Source organism: Scardinius erythrophthalmus (genome assembly GCF_964197995.2).
Source record: "Scardinius erythrophthalmus genome assembly, chromosome: 5".
Taxonomy (NCBI): domain Eukaryota; kingdom Metazoa; phylum Chordata; class Actinopteri; order Cypriniformes; family Leuciscidae; genus Scardinius; species Scardinius erythrophthalmus.
Genome location: NC_138225.1, coordinates 20,923,265 through 20,943,932, shown reverse-complemented (window position 1 = coordinate 20,943,932; position 20,668 = coordinate 20,923,265). Strand labels below are relative to the sequence as shown.

General features: G+C 38.2%; 1 protein-coding gene across 2 annotated transcripts in view; it reads right to left on the bottom strand.

The window, feature by feature from the left end:
• The window catches only part of atp2a3 (ATPase sarcoplasmic/endoplasmic reticulum Ca2+ transporting 3), a 60,202-nt gene that overhangs the window by 15,319 nt on the left and 24,215 nt on the right, over positions 1-20,668 (bottom strand). For both annotated transcript variants that reach the window (XM_081366441.1, XM_081366440.1), the window contains exons 6-10: positions 16,023-16,103; positions 15,851-15,936; positions 13,452-13,916; positions 1,984-2,072; positions 1,731-1,833 (exon numbers count right to left, since the gene is read on the bottom strand). In XM_081366441.1, coding sequence (XP_081222567.1) covers positions 1,731-1,833; positions 1,984-2,072; positions 13,452-13,916; positions 15,851-15,936; positions 16,023-16,103 — 824 coding nt within the window. The remainder of the gene's footprint in view (positions 1-1,730; positions 1,834-1,983; positions 2,073-13,451; positions 13,917-15,850; positions 15,937-16,022; positions 16,104-20,668) is intronic.

The following is a 20,668-nucleotide window of genomic DNA, read 5'->3' as shown; positions in this document are numbered from 1 at the left end:
CTCTGTACAAGTGCAGCAACAAAGCATGTCCTATTATAACATTTTCAATAATTTCTATATAGGGTTCTTAACATTTTTGTCCAGTTAATTTTCATGACTTTCCCAGTCATTCTTGATTACTGGATGATATATTATTTTTATGAAAAGCACATGACAGTTTTCTAAGGCTGTTTGGGTTTTGATTCTTAGGTACTGTTAAACTGTATACATTCAATGCAAATCAATTTAGAAAATGCATGTACTGTACACTAGTGTTCAAAACTTTGGGGCCTTTTAGATGTTTTAATGTTTTTGAAAGAAGTAACTTGTGCTTGTCAATGATGCATTTATTTGATAAAATATATTTTAAAATGTAATTAAATTCCAGTGATGGCAAAGCTAAATTTTTAGCATCATTACAGTCTTCAGTCTCACATGATTCTTCAGAAATCATTCTAATATAATAATTAGCTGCTCAAGAAAGATTTCTTATTATCAATGTTGAAAACAGTTCTGCTAAATATTTTTGTGGAAACCATGATTTCTTTGATGGAAAAAGAACAGCATTTATTTAAAATGGAAAGCTTTTGTAACAATATAAATGTCTAAATTACTAATTTATAAACAGTGGTATATTGTAAAATAGATTTTTTTCTTTTTAATTACATTTCCAAGACTATAAATCACAATTTTAAATTTATTTAATATTTCCAGGTTTTCCATGACCGTGGGAATCCGGTTTGTAACTGTAATGGCTGCACCTAAAGATCATGGGCTGTCACTATTCCTTGATTAAATTAGAATACTCGATTTTAAAAAATCCTCGACTGTAATTTACCCATGTCGAGTAACCAGCAAAATCGTGGCGTTTCCACAGAAAAGAATCCATGAACAGCATTATTAGACCGATTTCTAAGGCTGCACAAAGTATTTAAACCATTAAAAAAAACAGCATAGATATTTTATTTTAAGTCATTTTAAAAGCTATTGTTTGCTTATGTCTGTTTTTATTACTACAAAAAATATCCGATTAATCGATCAATCATCAAAATAATCGGCCAATGACTCGATTACCAAAATAATCGTTAGTGATAGCCCTAACAGTGTGCTCTATGAACATCCCAGGCTAACATTTGTTACTCATCATTCAAACACATGGCTCCTGTGTTAACATCTATAATGGTTTATTAGATTCACAGTTCGCTTTAAGGATGGTGGTCAACTCTGTCCTGAAATTTGCATTATTCCAGGAAGCAGGGTGCTGTGGTAGTGAAACATGACATTTACTCAGCTAGCGATTATTTATCCTATTAAAAACATGGTCAGATCAAAGTAATAAGACTTTTTTTTAAATATTTGTTTGATATTGCTGATTTAGTGGCGTCCTTTAACTTTAACATTAGATTGGGTGCCTTTAACAACAAAGTACGCTTTAAAAATCTTCAGCTTGTCCTAACTTGCACTGTCCTTTACCCTACCCGTCAACCACGGAAAACGCTATGATATTATGCAACAGTAACCATGATACCATGGAAATGGCACAGAGGTGAGAAATACAAGCCAAATGCACAAAACAAGCAAATTAAAAAGCTGTCTGTCCCTAAAGAAAACAGGGTGAATAGTTAACACTTCAGCAATGAGAGTAGGACAGACGCAAAAACACTGAAACAAGACTCATTTTGTTAAACTCAGAAGGGTGAATATGGCATCCGAGGCTTGGATGCAGGAGAAGATCCACGCACACAACTGACCTCATTATAGTCCAGCGAAGAGTCGTTGCACAGGGAGCAGACAGTAGCCAGTTCCACTAGACCATCATAATCTCCACACTGCACAGGCTTGTCAGCTTTCAGCCTAAGGGAGAGACAGTTATTGCAAGATAAAGGAATGTAAATACAAACTTATGTTACCAGAATGAGTATTAGATTATTTGGAGGAGGTAAAAATGACAAGATGTTTTGGAAAGGATCAAGGACTCAGAGTTTGTTTGTTGTGTGCTCTTACACTTGTCCCTCCGGAGCATAAGTTGAGCCGGTGATGGTGAACTCATGCAGGGAGCAGCTGGTGTCATCAGCCTTATTAACCACAAACATCTAAGAGAGACAGAAGTGAGATAGGGAGAGAGACAGCATGAGAAACATGGAGATTAACGAAACATACTGCACATCAGGGTTACAAATTCTTTTGGACATTTCATTTCTATGACTTCTTTACAGTTGTTCATGATTATTGGATTAAGATTTTTGTTTCTGAGATTGCATTCAGAAAATGTAAAAAATATGATTATATATATAAGTAAACTTAACATTTTGTAAATATATACATTACTATTCAAAGTTTAGGGTTGGGAAAACTTATGATTAAAAAAAAAAAGTCTCTTATGCTCACCAAGGCTGCATTTATTATAATAAAAATATAATGATGATTTTTTTTTCAAGATTTTCTGACAATTAGAAAGTTCGAAAGAAAATCATTTATTTAAATAATAATAAAAAAAAAAAATTTTACAATGTGAAAGTCTTTACTGTCCCTTTTGATCAATTTAATGCTTCCTTGCTAAATAAAAGAACTCCAAACTTTTGAATGTAATATAATAATAATAATAATATTAAATATAAAAACTACTGGCCAAATGGGCTGGCAGAAAATAAAAATCTTATTGTTGAGCCTTGTATCCAGAAACAAAATATGTCCACTATAGAAACTTTCATGACTTCAATGTTTTATTCATTTCCAAAACATCCGCAGGCCAGGAAAAGTCCATTTTAAAATTCCCTGATATTCCCAGGTTTTCCATGAGGAAATCCTGGCACATAAAGTTCTAAATGCTTATACGTTTACCATTTAAAAGTGGTTCTTGTAATTAAATAAGTTGGAAAAACAAACTCCACAACTGTGCCTAAGAAAACATGGTTAAAAGAAGAACAAGAAAATTAGTTCTCCAAGGCATCTGAAAATAGTTACAAACCCCAATTGCATAAAAACAAAAAACAAAAAAAAAAACACAGCAGCAAAGAAAAAACAACAACAACCACCAACTGACAGTAGTGACTCCACCCAATCAGCTCTGGGGTTTCCCTCATCCCCGGCCAATCAGAGGCAGATCAATGATGTCATAATGCACTGGGTAGGTTCCTGTGTGTTTAGTGCCCTGGTCTTAGACTTCCATAAGGCCTTCAACACTGTTGAACATCATTTCATATATTCGGCCCTAAAAAAAAATTGTTTTTGGTGATTTCTTTATTATTTCCATTTAAAACTTTATATTCTAATGCAAATTGTTTCAATCAAGCTGCATAATGGCACCTCACACAGATTCAATCTTAATCATGGTATCAGACAGGGATGCCATATTTACCCATATTTATTTATTTTACTCACAACTTCTTGCAGATTATATTAAACAGAGCCCTTTAAGAGGTATCATTGCTGCTGGCAGGGAAATTATCATTAGTCAATTGGCAGACGATACCATTCTTTTTTTAAAAGATGCAGGAGTTTAGCCCTTAAGACTATCCATACATTCTCTAAAGCTTCAGGGCTTTACCTGAATATAAATAGTAATCTTCTGTCAATTTGTAATATTCCCATTAAAGATGAAATCACATATTTAGGTATTAAGATTGTAAATAATGAAGAGGATGGTTATAAACTCAACTGAAAATGAAGGCCTACTTACATTTTACCACCCTTAATCACACCTTTATACTTAACTGGATTAAGCAATTCCTTAAAACAACAACATCTATCTGGAATATTATACCTCACTTTATCTTTTCACAAGTTGGTGGTCTTCAATTCCTTTTGCTTTGTGACTACAGTATTACCAAACTTCCTTTAAAACTATCTAATTTTCACAGATGCTTCTTTCTTGGACTTTTATCTATAAACACAATTTCTCTCCAAACAGGTGTTTTATCTGGAATAATAAACACATTCTGTATAAATCTTTATTTCTTATGAATTGGTTTTGTAATGATATAGTTTTTGTTAGCCAACTGTATAACCATGAAGGACTTATGTTGTCCTATTCTAAATTTCTTTCTAAATATAATATTCCAGTTACTCCTAATGATTTTGCTGTGGTTATGGATGCTGTTCCCTCTGGTCTAAAAATGCTTCTTAAAAATACCTGTCCTCTGCTATCTCCATACTCGTTGGATCCTGCTGATACTGAAGTAGGCCGTATCTGTTTCTCTCGTTCCTATATTAAATATAATAATCATTGTGTACGGGCTTTGTTTCAAAGGGATATTGTCTCCAGACCTGATATTATATCGTTTTGGAATGGTTGTGCTGATAATCTGTTATGGAATAAAATCTGGAAACTTCCTCATAAATTTTTTATCACAAACAAAATCAAAGAAATTTCGCTTAAACTCATTTAGAAATATTACCCATGTAATTATTATCTTGTGAACAGATTCAATTGTGATATTGATACATTTTGTGAGTCATTCAAATGTTTTTGATCAGATTTCTGTTCCTTTATTAAGGCTCATATCATGGCCAGCTTTCAACTGTGCTTTAAAAATGTGTTATTTGTTTTTTCTTTTATGTCAAATCTTATCATAAGGAATATTACTTAATTAATCTGCTTCTTCTGTGATAGCTACATTTAGTATTCATAAATGTAAATTTGGAGGAAACAAGCCTTTGCTTTTAATTTTAAGAGCAGAAATTCAACAATACCTAAACACAATATTGGGTTTGAAAAATAAGAAAGCTACAAAGTGTATTTCAATCTGTAAACATTTTCACATTTTTGTTTAATTTTTAAATTCGTCACTGTTTTTGTATGTCTCATGTTTGTTTATTTGGTTTACTCAATTGTACCCGCCTGACTAGTTATAATAATAATTTAAAAAAAAAATGATTTAATTAAAATAAAATAAACGTTTGGTGGCCTGGCATGAGCTCTTCCCTGTCTGAACCAACACACTCAACACAACTGCCAACAGACAACACAGACTACAATAAACTACTGCCTCCTACTGAAATGTCTGCTTTCAATGGACCAAATGAGGTGAAAGAGAGCAAACAAATCACTTTGTCCATGTTTCAGCAAAGATCTGTCCAGTTTTATTATGATTAACTCCAGGTGTTGTACTGTACTGTGTTGTTTAGTGTGCACAACCAAGGCTAAATTCTACTGCATTACTGAAGCAAATAAAGTGTTTCTGATTTTTGGAATCAACACCACAAAAGTGTTCAAAAAAGCTAAACAACATGAGAGGTGAAGATGAGTTCAGCCTGACAACCTCAGACAAATCGGCCAAACCCATAATGCAATGCTCTAGAGTGTTTTTTTTTTTTTTTTTTTTTTTTTTTTACATCGAGTCTTTGCTACAACATTCATCAAACTGAAACGAGCCAGCAGGAGCTGTGGCAGCCCTGGGTGTGTTTCAGCAGAGAGAAGAGAGATCTTATTTTCACTATCCCCTTCCTCCAATATGTGGGCGTAGGGGCAGATGAAACAGGTGGATGGTGAAATGGAACTCATAAAGCCAATTTGGCGAACACCATTGATCGCAGTCCCCACCTTTCTGTTTGGATGACAGGTCTGAAATGGAGGTGCGCGCCGGGAACAAGTAAAAATGACTCCTGATCTTACGAGGTGCTGTAAATTTTGACTATGCAGGTGGACTTGCTGAAATGTGTTTTATCATGATTAAAAGCCACTGCGGTCGAGCTCAAGTTGCATGGACACTAAAACACACACACACACGCACAACTACCAGAAGTAGGTTCTTATCAATATATGCACTCTGTTCATTAATGAAGCATCTAAACTTAGACATCGCCAAAACAACACTTGCCAAGCAGCCATGTATGGGCAGTTCCTTAAAAAGAAAATCATACTGTATGAAAGGTCGTCTCAAACGTACACAAAATACAAAATGCAGAGGGAAAAACATCCTCTCTTGGCGTGACTTCACTCACAGCAAGACTCAATTAAATGTGTATGATTAAAGAATTAATGGAGCAGTTAAGTTGTAAAACTTTCAGAGTTCCACAGTACTCCTGTTTCCTGTTTGAAACGGACACACATACACAAAACTTAAGTGTGGAAAACACAAAGCGAGCGGCAGGCAGCAGCAATCAGAGGGCTGGATCATGCCCCTAAGCCCTTAAAATAAATGGATTATTGAGTTAGCTTGCTCTGCTGGAAAGAACAGTCTTCTCAGGCAAAAAAAATTCTTTATAAAGTAATGACCAAATTATCAACAACGACTGGTACACAGTGCCATTTCTCTGCATTCGTGCACAAGTACTTTTTACTTGATAAAGCTAACATAAAAGAGCAAATAATTAGATGCGTATTTTTGGGAACATTACAGCATGTGATTGCTGCTTTTTAAATTGTTGGAACAGTGGGCCAGCTGATTCTAACCACAAGTTACAAAAGCAGCAGGTTCTCTTTTCTGGTAAACACTATTTTTGTGGTCTGCTTCTCTGGTCTTTAACTACACAGGAATCTGTGCTGCTCGATTTCCACAGTCAAACACCATGCAAACAGACATTGTCAACCGGGCAAGAGGAAAAAGAAGAAAATTAGACCCAGTTGCCAGCCCACTATCACAATGTACTCTTTGGCCTCGGAATGCTCGTCTCTGACATGTTCATTTAGTGAAAAATCTTTGTTTGGTTGTAAGTTCATCTTTAGGTATTTATAGGCCTGCATACCATCCCAGTAACTCCACAAGAATTCAAATGACTATAATTTATCATGTTCTACAAATAAACCCTACTCTCCATGTATACTGACTTTGTTGCTTAATTTTAGCATTCTTTGAGTGTATCGACATTATACTGACAATTAAAACCCCCACTATGCAACAGTAATTATTGAACATATTTAAATGCCCACAATGTACTGAAATGTACCAACCAGTAGCAGTGATGCATCAGTAGCATAAAATAAACTAAAGAAAAAACATCACGATGAGGGTTGTTGCTAGCCTGCATTGTTTGTTTACAGTCATTTATAAATCAGATCTGCACCAAAAACACCAACAACCATCCCATAACTTGGCAGACAAGGAACAGTGTTGCGATACGTTGTCATAGCAACAAATACCAGGGAACAGGGTAGCATGCAGTGATATGCAATGATGAGCCTCTGATAAGGATATGTGTGTATGTGTGTGTGCGTTTCACAGGAGTGGAAAATAATTTTAGACACCCGTATTTCCACCTGATTTAGCCAAAGTGACTTCCGCATTAGTGCCAGTGACACTTGGATGATGTCTGGCCTCCAAAAAGGCACACAGTGGGTTGATTGGCTTAGGCGATCCTGAACAACACTGCGACATAGTGACAGCACTAATTCCAAACCCAGGATAAGCATCTTGTCTGTCCCTATAATAAGCCTCTCAGCAGAACGCTTTTAGTACTTAACATTACGAGGCACAGGAGGTTTAACAGAATGTTGAATCCATTTGGGACACATTTCCACAAGCTCAATTTTAAAATTCTGTCTTGCATGTGAAATGTCTTTTCTTCCTTTTCTTTAGGGACTCTTCAGGTGATGAATTTTGTCACTGCTTCAGGCTGAGGCTGACATTGTTACCTGTTCCCCACTGTGGAGTATGAGATTGGTAAAAAAATTAGCAACAATCAGACAGACATGTATTTAACTCTGCTTCTGAATTGAAATTGGCCTCAGTTTGTTTGCAGACCTTTTATATAATGTATATGTCTCTCTCTTTCCTATATTCATATGTGATGAAATTTGGTAATGTCTAATATTAACTAATATTAATGGAAAAGGAAAAAGAAAATCAAAATAAGGACTACTGTGTTCAAAATAAAGAGTAATTTAACACAAAAGGCACCTAGTACAACAATACAGTGCGTTACAGTGAATAGTCCGCATTAAGCTTTCTAAACACGTGTGTCCGTGACTCTGCATCCATTCTTGGATCGTGCTGCAGTGGGAGCAGACGCAAGGAGCGTGAGTGGCATAAAAATGACAGCGCACAAAAATGAAGGATTGCAGGCGGGAATCCCTTGCTGGGTAAGATGTTGAAGACCAAGGTATGAAGGCAAGAGGATGAGAAGAAAAAAGGCTATCAGACACAAAGTCCAGCCTGGACGATTAAAAGCAGACAGAGCCAAGATGTAAGTCAAAATCAGCCCAGTGCCCACCACACCGTAATCCTGCTGACAAGAGAAGCTAGAAGCTGTTGAGAAATAAATCCATATACAAAACAAAATCGAATATTTTTCTATACAAATCCATAAATATTTATCTACATATATTTACAGCATAATAAAAAAGTGAATGGGGTTTATTTAGCATTTATTGAATACTTCCCTGCTGAATAAGAGTATTAAAAGGGTCATGAATTGCATTTTTTAAATCCATTTTTCTGCATTTTACACAAAAAAACCCCATCCTAATTTAGAAGTAATAGGCTATTTCCTATGTTGTTTTTGAGCTTCTCTTTGAAACACTCTGTTTTGATGGGCTTGCCGCATTCAAAACTTGGAAGTAAACGCTCATTGCTATGATTGGGTAACAGTTTTGCATATTAAAATCATTTTCAAGGTTCCCGCAATTACACAATTATTTGAAAAATAGCAACCGGTGAAATTCAGCCATACATATTTGAGCCAGAGTCTGATCCCGAATTAGAATGACAACGAACCTACACCTCAAATACACAGGATACTCCAGTCTGTGACATCATTGTAATTAATCATCTTTATGTTGTATTTCATCACATTATATTAGCGTTGAAACAAAGACAGAAAGGTGTTCATCTCGTTACATGGTTGAAACATTTGCCATTCTGCGAAACATTTATGCGTATTAAATATGCTTTATAAGTCTTGGTTATGGCAAATAAAGTACTTGGAGTTACCACAGTTATAGTTGACAGGAGAACCTACAGTGTTTCTTGTAAACAAATTATGAATGAACGAATGAACGAACGAACGAATGAATGAATGAATGAATGAATGAATGACCACTGTTTGTTGCACTGTTGTTCTTACATTCATCGTTCACCATTTTCAGTAAAGTGAAAGTAAAGTGAGTACATATCAAACAATCTGTAATAGGCAAAGCAATGGTGACACATGGTAAAAACGTTGTTACTCACATTTGTGTGTTGCGACAATCAATATAATCTGCACTGCATCATTTTTTCATCTCTCTGAAAAGCCTGAACTGTGTCTTGCTTAAAAACAAATTTGCGGTAAAATGAAATGGACATCAGCCATGTCTTACTGACACGATTTGGAACTTCTTTAAAAATAAAGTTCATCCATACTTTTTTGATGTTAGGATCACAAGGAAGGCAAAGAGTCTTGTAATCCTCAGAGGCATCTCTATGGTTTTGTTGCTGGAGTAATCCTGTGTTTGTGTCTCTCTCGTATTTACTACTACATGACGTGTGAATCGGTGAGTGGGGCTAAAGAGGCACTGATGTAGAAGTAGTCGTTGTTTTTTATGTAGAGGCGGTCTTTCATCAAGCTATGATGTCATACTGAGACAAAATCAAAAACGAGTCATTTTGGGACCTTGGTTTCAATAAAAGCTGTTTTTAGACTAACAATGGAAGTTTTGAGTTCTAAAACTTATAGGATCTTGCAAAATCTTACTGACAAAATCTCAAACAGACATAATTTTTTAAAGGAAATTAATACTTTTATTTAGCAAGGAAATATTAAATTAATCAAAAGTGATTTGGAAAAGGACTTTTAATTGTTACAAATTAGATTTAAATAAAGACTGTTCTTTTGAAGTTTTGTATGCTTAAAAAATATATATATCACGGTTTCCAAAAAAATATTACACAAGTATATTATGGCTTTTTTGATCATTTGGTCTGCTGGAATTGAAAGTCTATTACATAACTGCAAGCCTGAAAAGAGTTTTAGTTTCCAAGATACAGATGTACCTTCTTAATTTAAAAAGTGTTTTCATTGAGGATCCCCTTGAACAGGATGTATTAGATTGATACTAGGTTCAATATGTGTCCAGGAAACACTCATCACTGTTGAAGTGCAGAGCTGGTAAAGTGAATGTCGTGGTGTTTGACTACAGTGCTCGCCCTTAATGTTTGAGCTCTGATCGTTGCAGGTCTGGGTTCAGGGCGCGGAGTGAGTAAATATTTACCACAGCGCAGTGGGACTCTTTCCGGAAAGTCCCCGGCACTTGCAGGGAATTAAGCAGTTTCTGAACAGAGGGAACACCCTGCTGTCAAACACAGGAGAGACCTCAGGCAGACACACACAGATGGACGTTCACATGTGCTGTGGGGCTTTGCAACAAGGAATATAACATATAACGTAGGCTTCCTTCGTAAACACTGAAAACAAGGGAGGAGCTCACAATGGAAATGTTAGGGGCCACTTTAATACGAATGAGTGTACTGTGCAGTAACACAGAAGAGAAAAAAAGATGTGATATGACTTTAATATTGCTATCATGATTTTCCTATTGAAATCCTAAAGGTCACAAAACTAGAAGCGGGAGATGCAAGGAGGCTGATAAATGAATAAAAAGGGTGGGAGAGGTACAGATGGTGGAAAGAAAACAAAGAATACATTCTCCAAATCTTTCCTGCTCTCTTCTTTTGAAATAACATGGGCATGAAATACGCAGAGACAAACTGGTACTATAAAAAAAAAAAAAAAAAAAAAAAAAAAAAAAAAATTAAAGGCCTGAACTATGTAGGAAAATATAATGTAAAAGATTTTGCAATCATGTCCTGCCAACCTGCCTGTACAAGTTTAAGGTTTTCCATTGCGCACAAACAGAAACATACACCTTGAGTGTCCCAGAGTGTCTCAGAGTGACTTCAACATGTCCTGACTCTCCGGAAGCAACAACATAAAAGGGACCACAGCACTATAAATAAATGTTGCAATGCTGCAAATATGCCCATCACTTCAAACCCCAGAATGGTGATGACGAATGGATGTAGCATGTTCAAACTCTCCTTCGTTAGGACAGTAGAAAAAATCAGTAATACCATGAACAGCTTTTAGGCCAGAGTGATGGCACTGAAATACAGCTACAACACCTTAAAACACAAAATAACAAGTACTTATGCATGCTGTTCTTAGTTGTGCTGCGAGTCAGGTTACATTGTGTGTCTCTCTCTCTCTCACACACACACACACACACACACACACACACACACACACACACACACACACACACACACACACACACACACACACACACACACACACACACACACACACACACACACACACACACACACACACACACACACACACACACACACACAAATATATTTAAATAAGGGTGGCACAGTCATGCAAACACAAACTTGGACACTTGAGTTTCTCTCTTTAGAGCATGAAGGTATGACAGTGGGATTAAATACCATGGAAAACAAGTTCACAGTTCAGTGGTAGTGCTTATGGGAGTGATTGGTTTAACCAGATCAAGACTTGGATCAAGAAGCTTTAAGCTAAAGTGTGTGCTTTCCACACCATTAGAAGCACCAAATACAACTGCAAAAACAACTACTGTTTTCACACTGGTTTCCCAAACACTGCCATTGGACAAACATGTAGTCCTGCCCTAAACAGAGCAACATTATAATCCAGATAGCGTTTAAAGCTACCAACATTCTCTCAAAAATCTGAGATAAATTCCAAAGTAAATTCATAATTCAGTGATGTTACAAAACTAGAACACACCTATTATAATCAATAAGGTTGTCTATAGTGCTTGCACTTCAGATGCAACCCGGTTTAAATAAACAGATTTAATCTGAAGTTTTGATAGGCAGGTTCTTTATCATAATGGGTGAAAACAAATGCATACAAACTGCTTGTTTCCCAGTGGTGTAAAGTATTGGAGTAAAATTATTTACGGAGTACATTTTTGAATAAGTAAATGTACTTTTTACTCCAATACATTTGTGATGAGAAATGCAATTACTCGTTACATTTTGCACGGCACCAAACTTTTTCTGCAGCAGTTTCTCTCTGCTATCAAGAAGCGATATCGCCGTTTAAAGGCAGTGAAGGAACAATATCTGTGTGTTTTGCCTTTACTCACCCAAACTTGTCAACAAGGCTACTTCACGTGAATGTGAGTGCATTAGCAGGTAGTTGTGAATCGTAGGTGTTTGATTTAGGAGATGAAGTCATGATGAGGCCGAAACCAGTAGGCTACATCCAGAGCAAGTTGACTTTGATTATTTAATTTTACTTAACATTATTTTATTTATCCGCTATATTGATGAGTACTTTTTGAAGGATATTGCTTTACTTTTGTGCACTTGAGCTTAACTGAGACTTGAGAGTTTGTAGACGTTTAAGAGGCTGTGTCTACCTATATTTATTGCAATATTCAGTTTGAGTAAAATACTTAAGTACTGTTAAAATCAGATACTCTAAGACTTTTACTCAAGTCATACTGGAATTGGTGACTTGTAACTTGTAATGGAGTCATTTTTGCTGTAAGGTATCTGTGCTTTTACTCAAGTATAGATTTCAGGTTATGGTTTTTACACCTCTGTTGTTTCCTTGTTTTAAAATGTTTTACGTTGGTGCTCCTACGAGGCTGATGAACACGTCATGAGAGGAGAGATATTGTTGCAAGGTGATGTAAACGTTTCTGATGAAAGATTACAAGGGCACATGAATTTTAAGTATATAAGTAAAAAATTTGTATTGTTAATTTTGACTTAAAATTAATAAACAGTTCTCAGTGTAGCCTATATGAAGAATAAGCTATGCTGTTGCCCTACACAAAATAAAAGAACATAAAAAATAAATGTCTAAAACTTTTTGATTGAATTGGCTCTGGATTCTCTCTTTCTCACCTCTCATGTTGTGACTGGTGTGTTTCTATGGTCTTCCATATGGCAGCCAGAGAGAGCTGCTGCTGTTGCATCATTCAACTCTGTATGAGAGGCCCTGGCAAGGTATCAAAGACTTGCTCTTATGGTAAACACTACTATAGTACAGGCCTTGAAACCCACCTGCCAGAGCTCCAAAAACCACATTAAATGGCACACACACAGGTCTGGAATCAGTGAGAAAGAATTCCAAGATGTGGTAAAAAGGTATTCATAAGAAACACTCTGGCCTCAAGGGTCCCCCCCTTTTTTTAAGGGGTATTCCTCAGGTGAATCTATCATGAATTTGAAAATAAAATGCAATTTTTAGGGCGACCTCCAATGCCTCGCTTCATGACAGTTTGAAATACGTTCTGGCTCTGGTTATTGCAAGCAATAAATCACCTCTTGTGAATGAACAAATAAAAAAAAAAAGAGGTTCAAAATCTGTCCTGTTTAAGTTATATATTAAAAGAAAAAAAGCTCACATAGGACCATATGTCATCATAAGACTGCGAGTGAAAAACGAAGCTGTCATCAACCCAGACATAAAATCAAGATCTGCCCGCAGACATCAGTTCTGATGCTGAATGAGACACCATCTTTGCGTCTGACTCGAACAGCCACATCACTCACCCTGCAGACAGACATCTGGTTGGTCGTCAGGGTCCCAGTCTTGTCTGAGCAGATAACGGAGGTGCATCCCAGTGTCTCCACCGAGGGCAGTGAACGGACAATGGCGTTTTTCTTGGCCATACGACGGGTTCCTAGTGCCAGGCAGGTGGTGATGACAGCTGGAAGACCCTCCGGGATAGCAGCCACTGCCAAGGCAACAGCTATCTTGAAGTAGTAGATGGCACCTCGGATCCATGAGCCGCCGTGGACCGGGTCGGCGAAATGGCCGATGTTAATGACCCAGACGGCGATGCAGACGAGGGAGATGACCTTCGAGAGCTGTTGACCGAACTCATCTAGTTTCTGCTGCAGCGGAGTTTTCTCCTGCTCAGTTGACGCCATCTGGTTACGGATCTTACCGATTTCAGTGGAAACACCGGTGGAGATGACAACACCGATGGCCCGACCCGCAGCGATGTTTGTGCCCTTTCGGAAAACATGAGAACAGGCATATTTAAGCACATACACATATACACCTAAATGAAACAAAGCCACCAAAGACCTTTCAAATCTAAATTTACACTTTTGCAGACTCGGAAACAACAGCATCAGATGTTCCTCAGTCTCATATAATTTTATTAAACGTAGCTTGGAAAAATCATTGACTTGTGTAGAGTTAGCTATAATCTCATTAGGGACATTTTCCCCTGATAGGAAATTACATCTTTCATTACCACGATGTGTTGGAAAATGCATTAAGCTGGACTATGAAAGCGCATGGGCCATATACATTTTATTTTAAATGACTAAAGAAGAAAACAGGGAGACTGCATTAACTCTGACGTTATACTATCACTCACTAGGCCAATAACGTCACCTGAGGAGTTCCCTATCCCCAGATGATATTAATGCAATCTAAGTGGATTGAGAGCGGTCAAACGCATGCCTACTTAGAGCATCTGAATGACCGCAATTGAACGCAGACAGGAAGAGTATGTTTAGACTGAGTGCACGAACAGAATACTTAAAGGGTCATTTCACCCGTGGAGACATGAATGTGTATTGAAAGTGGGTCATTTATGTAGAAGAAATGTGAAATTATTTTTGAATTTGGAGCTTTCTAGACTGAGAAAAGCCAGAAAATGTATTTTTGGCTTATGTGGATGAAAGACAACAACTCCCAGAATGCACTTGCTTCGCTGCCCTACAAGGCCACTCCCAAGCCACGCCTACCGGTAAGACAGCGCAGTTGAGAACAAAAACATCAAGGCAAGGCTAGGCTACGAGTGAGTCTCCGTGACGAGTTTGCCCAAAATGTCCGGGATTCGGCTTTTGCGTTCTACAGTCGCCATTCATCATGTTTACTGTGGCGAGCAGGACGAGGCTGAGGGGCGCGGGAGAACGGCGCGAGGCCGGTGGCGTGATTACTGACGACCGACACTTGTGAGGCACTGTTCTCGTATCTCACACGGAGGAGCAGGTATTTTCTTAGCAATGGTAAAACACACATCAACCGATCACGCCACCGGCCTCGCGTCTTTCAACCGATCACGCCACCGGCCTCGCGTCTTTCTCCCGCGGCGCTAGCCTCGTCCTGCTCCCTGTATTACTGTGATTACTGATGAGCGCGCCTGTGAGATGCACCGGTCTCATGGGCTATCTCTCACGGAGGTGCGGGTATTTTCTTAGCAATGTTAAAACGCAAATCAACCGATCACTTGTTTAAATTCATGTAAACATTACATTCAGATTCACCAATCGGGGTGAATTCAGTTAGATTGAAACAAAAGGTGAGCATGTAAACAATGGATGGCGACCGCAGAATCCCGGACATTTTTGTCGATCTCGACGGCCGGACATGTCCGGGAAATAGAGTATGGTAACCCCTACTACTCAGCTTTCTTCGTCCATGCTTTCTGCAGGTTTCTGCCGTTGAAATCAAACGCACTCGCACCGATCTGTGATAGGTCTGTTAGCGCATTAGGTCCAACCCCCTATGGGCGGGTTTGAAAGGGTGGATCTAGTGCTTGTAGTCTTAACAGAAATCCCCCCCTCTTACACTTCCTCCTACAATGACGCAAAATGAGGAAGTGTAAAGAGGTAAATACAGATTTCTCTCGTCTCGGGGGAAAATGAAAAAATGTTGCATGACCATTCAATAGTATGACTGGGTTTCTAACAATGCAAAGCTTAATGCAAATGGGTGAAGTGTCCATTTAAGTCTTATTATATCCTACAGTCTAATGACATCCTCCAAACTAGAGATACAAAAAAACAGGTCAGAATAAAAAAAAGACACAAAGAAAGAAGACTACAAATTCTATGCGGTGGGTAGGCAACTTATTGCTTGTATGCAAATATACTGCTTATTATATGCACATGAGAAGTTCCTCTCCCAAAACAGGAAGTGAAGTGCTTACAGAAAACAGCATGTTCTTTTTGTCTTGATTGACAGCTCGAGGATCTGGCACAGGATCAGTGTGTTTAATAATAGACACAGATTCACCTAAAGAACACACAGAAAGTTTTAAATCAAGCAATACTGGGAATTGGGCAGTGACAAAGGCTGTTTATCTCAGATGTCGACAGTACCTGTGAGAATGGACTGGTCCACTCTTAGGGTGGTGGATTTGATTGACGTGATCCTAATATCTGCTGGCACTTTATCCCCAACTAGAAAACAAAATGGGTTGAGAGTTACTTCATCAAAAGGAAGGCAAAGACATTACTACATTACTGATGAATGCAAGACAGATTGAAAAAAGTGTGTAGGACATATGCCTGAGGGGTCATAACTGCAATCATAAACAGGATATAAGACAGGCCACTGCACAGCCATTATTCAAGGTTGCTTTTGACCTCTTGTTTTCCAGAGGGTTGGAGCAGAAAAAAAAAAATGGAAATAGGGTAAAGAGATATTTTACTGTACATGATAGTATTATGCAAGATCACGTGACTCTGACTAACAATACAATTTGTCGTTCAACTTGTCGATATCCCAACCTCTTTTAGAGTTTCCACACTGGAAAAGAGTTGCAATCTGTCTAGCAGTGTGTAAAAGACTAATGAGAAGTGTGGCTGCTCTCTTTCGAAGAGAGAACTACTAGGAAGCTGAACTACTAGGACACAAAGCCTGAAGCAAAACGAAAAAGTGACTGAAACAAAAAGAAAGAAAGAGAGAGAGCAAGAGAGAGAAACGCCACCTCGAAGACTAACTGCAGACACACTGGAACACCGTTCGATACCCAGTTGATGAGAGCACATAGAGTGATCAATATTCGGTTCGTGCTTCTAATAAGAAAAATAAAAAGGCGCTTCTAATACAAAAAAAAAAAAAAAAAAAAAGGTGGGAAAAACCTAGCCAGTTGGATGAAACAGACAGACAATCAGTCAATATGTGTCGTTTTCAACTGGGTTTTGTGAGTCCTTGCAGCCAAAAAACATTTTTTTGTAGTAGCTTGTGTTAATGAACCTTTGTTCTTTCCTACCTTACTCCAGTCTTCAGTGTCACATGATCCTTCATAAATCATTCTAATATGCTGATTTGCTGCTCAAGAAACATTTCATATTATCAATGTTGTAAAAAGTTGTTCTGTTTAATATTTTCGTTCAAACTGAGATAAATTTTCTTTAGAAGGAATAGAAAAAAAAGTGTATCCCAAAATGTGTCCCAGAACTGTCTCTTTTGAATAGAAAGTTCATAAGAGCATGTCCTTTGTAACATTATAAAAGTCTTTACTGTCAGTTTTGATAAATTTAATGTGTCCTATAATACAATAAAAGTATTCATATCTTTTTTTTTAAAAAAGAACCTACTGACTCCAAACTTTTGAACAGTAGTATACTGTATATACTTTCAAATACATAATTAAAAATAATATTTAAATAAATGTTTTTTAATAATTCTCAATAACTTTTTTCCATCAATAACATTTTACAGAAACTAAAGAAAATAGTGTGCAGTTTCCATGTCTACCTATAACCCTACAGCTGGGTGTCAGTGAACTTGCACATTCTCATCCCCATGTCATATAGCTCCTGGATCAGGACAGGCTGCAGGGGCACTTAACAGGCATTTTAAAGCTATTAGAGACCCTTAGTGCCATAATTATACTCCATTTAAACCCTTAGGCTGAGCTGGAGGTGCCTGGTCATGCAACAGAGCAGCCACACTTCCCTTTAGTCTTTTACACACTGCTAGACAGATGTCCGGACAGTGTAGAAACTGTAAAAGAGGTTGGGATATCGACAAATTGTTTTGTTAGTCAGAGTCACGTGATCTTGCATAATACTATCATGTACAGTAAAACATCTCTTCACCCTATTTCCATTTTTTTCTTTTTTTTCCCCGCTCCAACCCTCTGGACACAATTTCTCAGCCGAACAGTCTCTCTTCCTCCCACGTCATAGGAATGGCTCACATCAGCCTGGGGGTCTCTGAGGAGGGATTCAACACCCCCATCAGGGGCTGTTCTGTGTGGGAGAGGGGATAGAGAGGGCACAGTGGGCGGGACACTGTTTATGCTCCCAGAACAACGGACCTTTCTTTTCTCATTCTTGGATTTTATCGCTCCCTCTCTCCCCCCTCAGCGGTGTCTCCCACCCACTCAGTCACACTGCAAATGGGTACTGAACCCATCTAAATGCTAATGCGAGCAGCTTTTCGCCATACCAAGCCAGAACAATGCAAAGTGAGCTAAATATACACAGACATTATGACAGTAGATGGCAAGCATCTGATAGCAGGAAACAGGCCGCCACAGACATCGGGCATAAACCTGATTAGAACGGGTGACGCATGCTTACTTGTAAATGTGGGACAGTGTAATAACAGAGGATGGTGAGTACAAGATGTTTGCGAATGCTGATCAAAAAGGTCCAAAAGCCTGTGGGTATGACTAAAAGATGATCGGGCTAAAGTGAATTCCTTTTAAAACACAGAGTGGATGCTTCACTGTTACTCATCCCAAAGAGAGCGAAAGAACAACTGAGTTCTTTCAAAATCTCCAGGCATTCTGTAAAGCCCCATTCTGGTTCATCGGATATTATAATGGAGTGAGAACGTTATTTTTGAATCTCCGAAACAGCTGAGGGAAAGTTCCACTTTGGATATTATGATTACTGCAACCATAATGCTGGCACAATGCTGGGCTGACTGGAAATAAAAGTGTAAATAATCTATGAATATCTATATTACTCATGCATGCGAAAAAAAATGGCTAAACTGTTTTCCGACCTCCAATTCTATTGGTGGTGGTCCACAACAAAAGTTCCGATGGAATTGCCACTCACGAATGGCGGGTACAGGAAAGAACTTTGCCGCGAGGATAGGGGAACGGCTGTAGTTGCCAATTTATAGTTCTCACAAGTGCCTTTTTCCAATGTGTAATTTTCATTCAACCTCTGGAGAAAGTTTTTAGGTAGGGGTTGTTGCGTGTTTGTTTACACATGTTTGACAGTGCTTAGCAACAAGATTATGTCATTGTTGCAGTCGGGTTAGACAGAAATTGAGAAATATATCAGCAGATGCAGCTGACAACACTACAACACTGCTTTCCACTAACTGAACAGGACTTGTTAAATGCTACGACTATAACCAATGAACTCAGCACAAGTAGCTCAGCATGTGTGTGAATGTGTCTGCACCTTGTTAGTGGATTCTCATAGCTATAAACCTGTGGATGAATCTTGAACCTCAGAGCCATCTCCCTTTCCCCCATTGCCCATTATAACAAAGTGCAGAATATACATAGAGTGCCAGCCGTTTCCACCCTCACAGACCTCTGGACAAAGTGCAGAATATACATAGAGTGCCAGCCGTTTCCACCCTCACAGACCTCTGGAGTGGAAACACCTCTTCTCTTCTCCCCTTGGACCAATTCACCTTGTTTCGTTTTTGTTCAGCTTAGAGGCTGGGAAGTGCTCAAGGCTTCAGGAAGAGGAAAATGCCAAAAATCTCACTCACAAGCCAAAAATATCAATCAACCCAGCAATGATGTTTAACTATATAGCAGCAAAAATGAAAAGAGTTTGTTCAAAATGTTCTAGAACAGGGGCATTTTTGATGCCATGATCCCCATATAGAATGATTCCCTTGTGAAGGAAATATAAAGCCATTATATATAAATATATTGTTTTTCAACAGAATAATAATAATAATAATAATAATAATAATAGTTGTTTCTTACATGAAAATCAGATTTGCTGTACTTTCCAGGGTCAAACCAACTGTCTCTTTTTTGTTCTTTTTCAGTTGCATTTGCTAGTTATCTCTGTCCACAGTTACATCTCATTGGCCCTAAATCCTGTTTATTAAATTCTGTATATTAAACATCAAATATGGTTGGATTGGGTGTGGTTTTGTGGTACAATCTTGGCTTTCAGGAAGGACAGAAACTTGATGCTGGAAACATCTGGACTGACAGTGATGCCTGTTACTTTACTGTACATGTCAGTCAGTTTGACCTTGACATGGGAGGGGACTCTGGGACTTGTTACCATGGTGACATGCCCAATAGGTGTCAGAGGGTGAAGCCTGACAGTGTGAGCGTGTGTATGTGTGCAGAGAGGAGAATCCGGCCGCTGGAATGCGGGCTTGTCAAGACCACAGTGCAAATGAACAAAGAGACGCCTGTTACCACCATGCTAAGACAGGTAATGTAACCCACATCTCATTCCTATCTCTTCAATTCCACTTCTCTCTCTCTCTCTCTCTCTCTGTGAATCTCCCCGCATTTATCGCTCCCTCCCGCTCATCTGTCTTTCATGGTTTTGCGCTCTGTCTCCCTCACACATTCTGTATCTCTCCGTACTCTCGTTCCCTCAACACCCACACCAGTCTCATCTTTGACTCTCTCACTTTCACCTCCATTCACAAGCAAACGAAGCGATGTGGCTGCATCCATGTTTCTGAATGAATGTGGCTGCTCTTAAACATGAATTGGAAAATCTTGTGGTATAACACAGGGATTATTAGTCTGATCTTTCTTTTGTTTTCACTGTAATAGTGAAAAGCAGTTGATCATCCCCCTCCTCCACACTTGGCTAATGCAGACTGGAGATCATTAGCATGCAGGGTTTTAAAGAAGCAAACACTGATTACTTTGAAAAAAAGACTAGCAAATTTATATGTGCGCGTGTGATGCACAGATATGGTCAAGCCATAACAGAATGACAACAGGTCTACTTTGATCTCTGCATCTACATATACACTAGAAGGATCCCCAATTTAGAGTGGG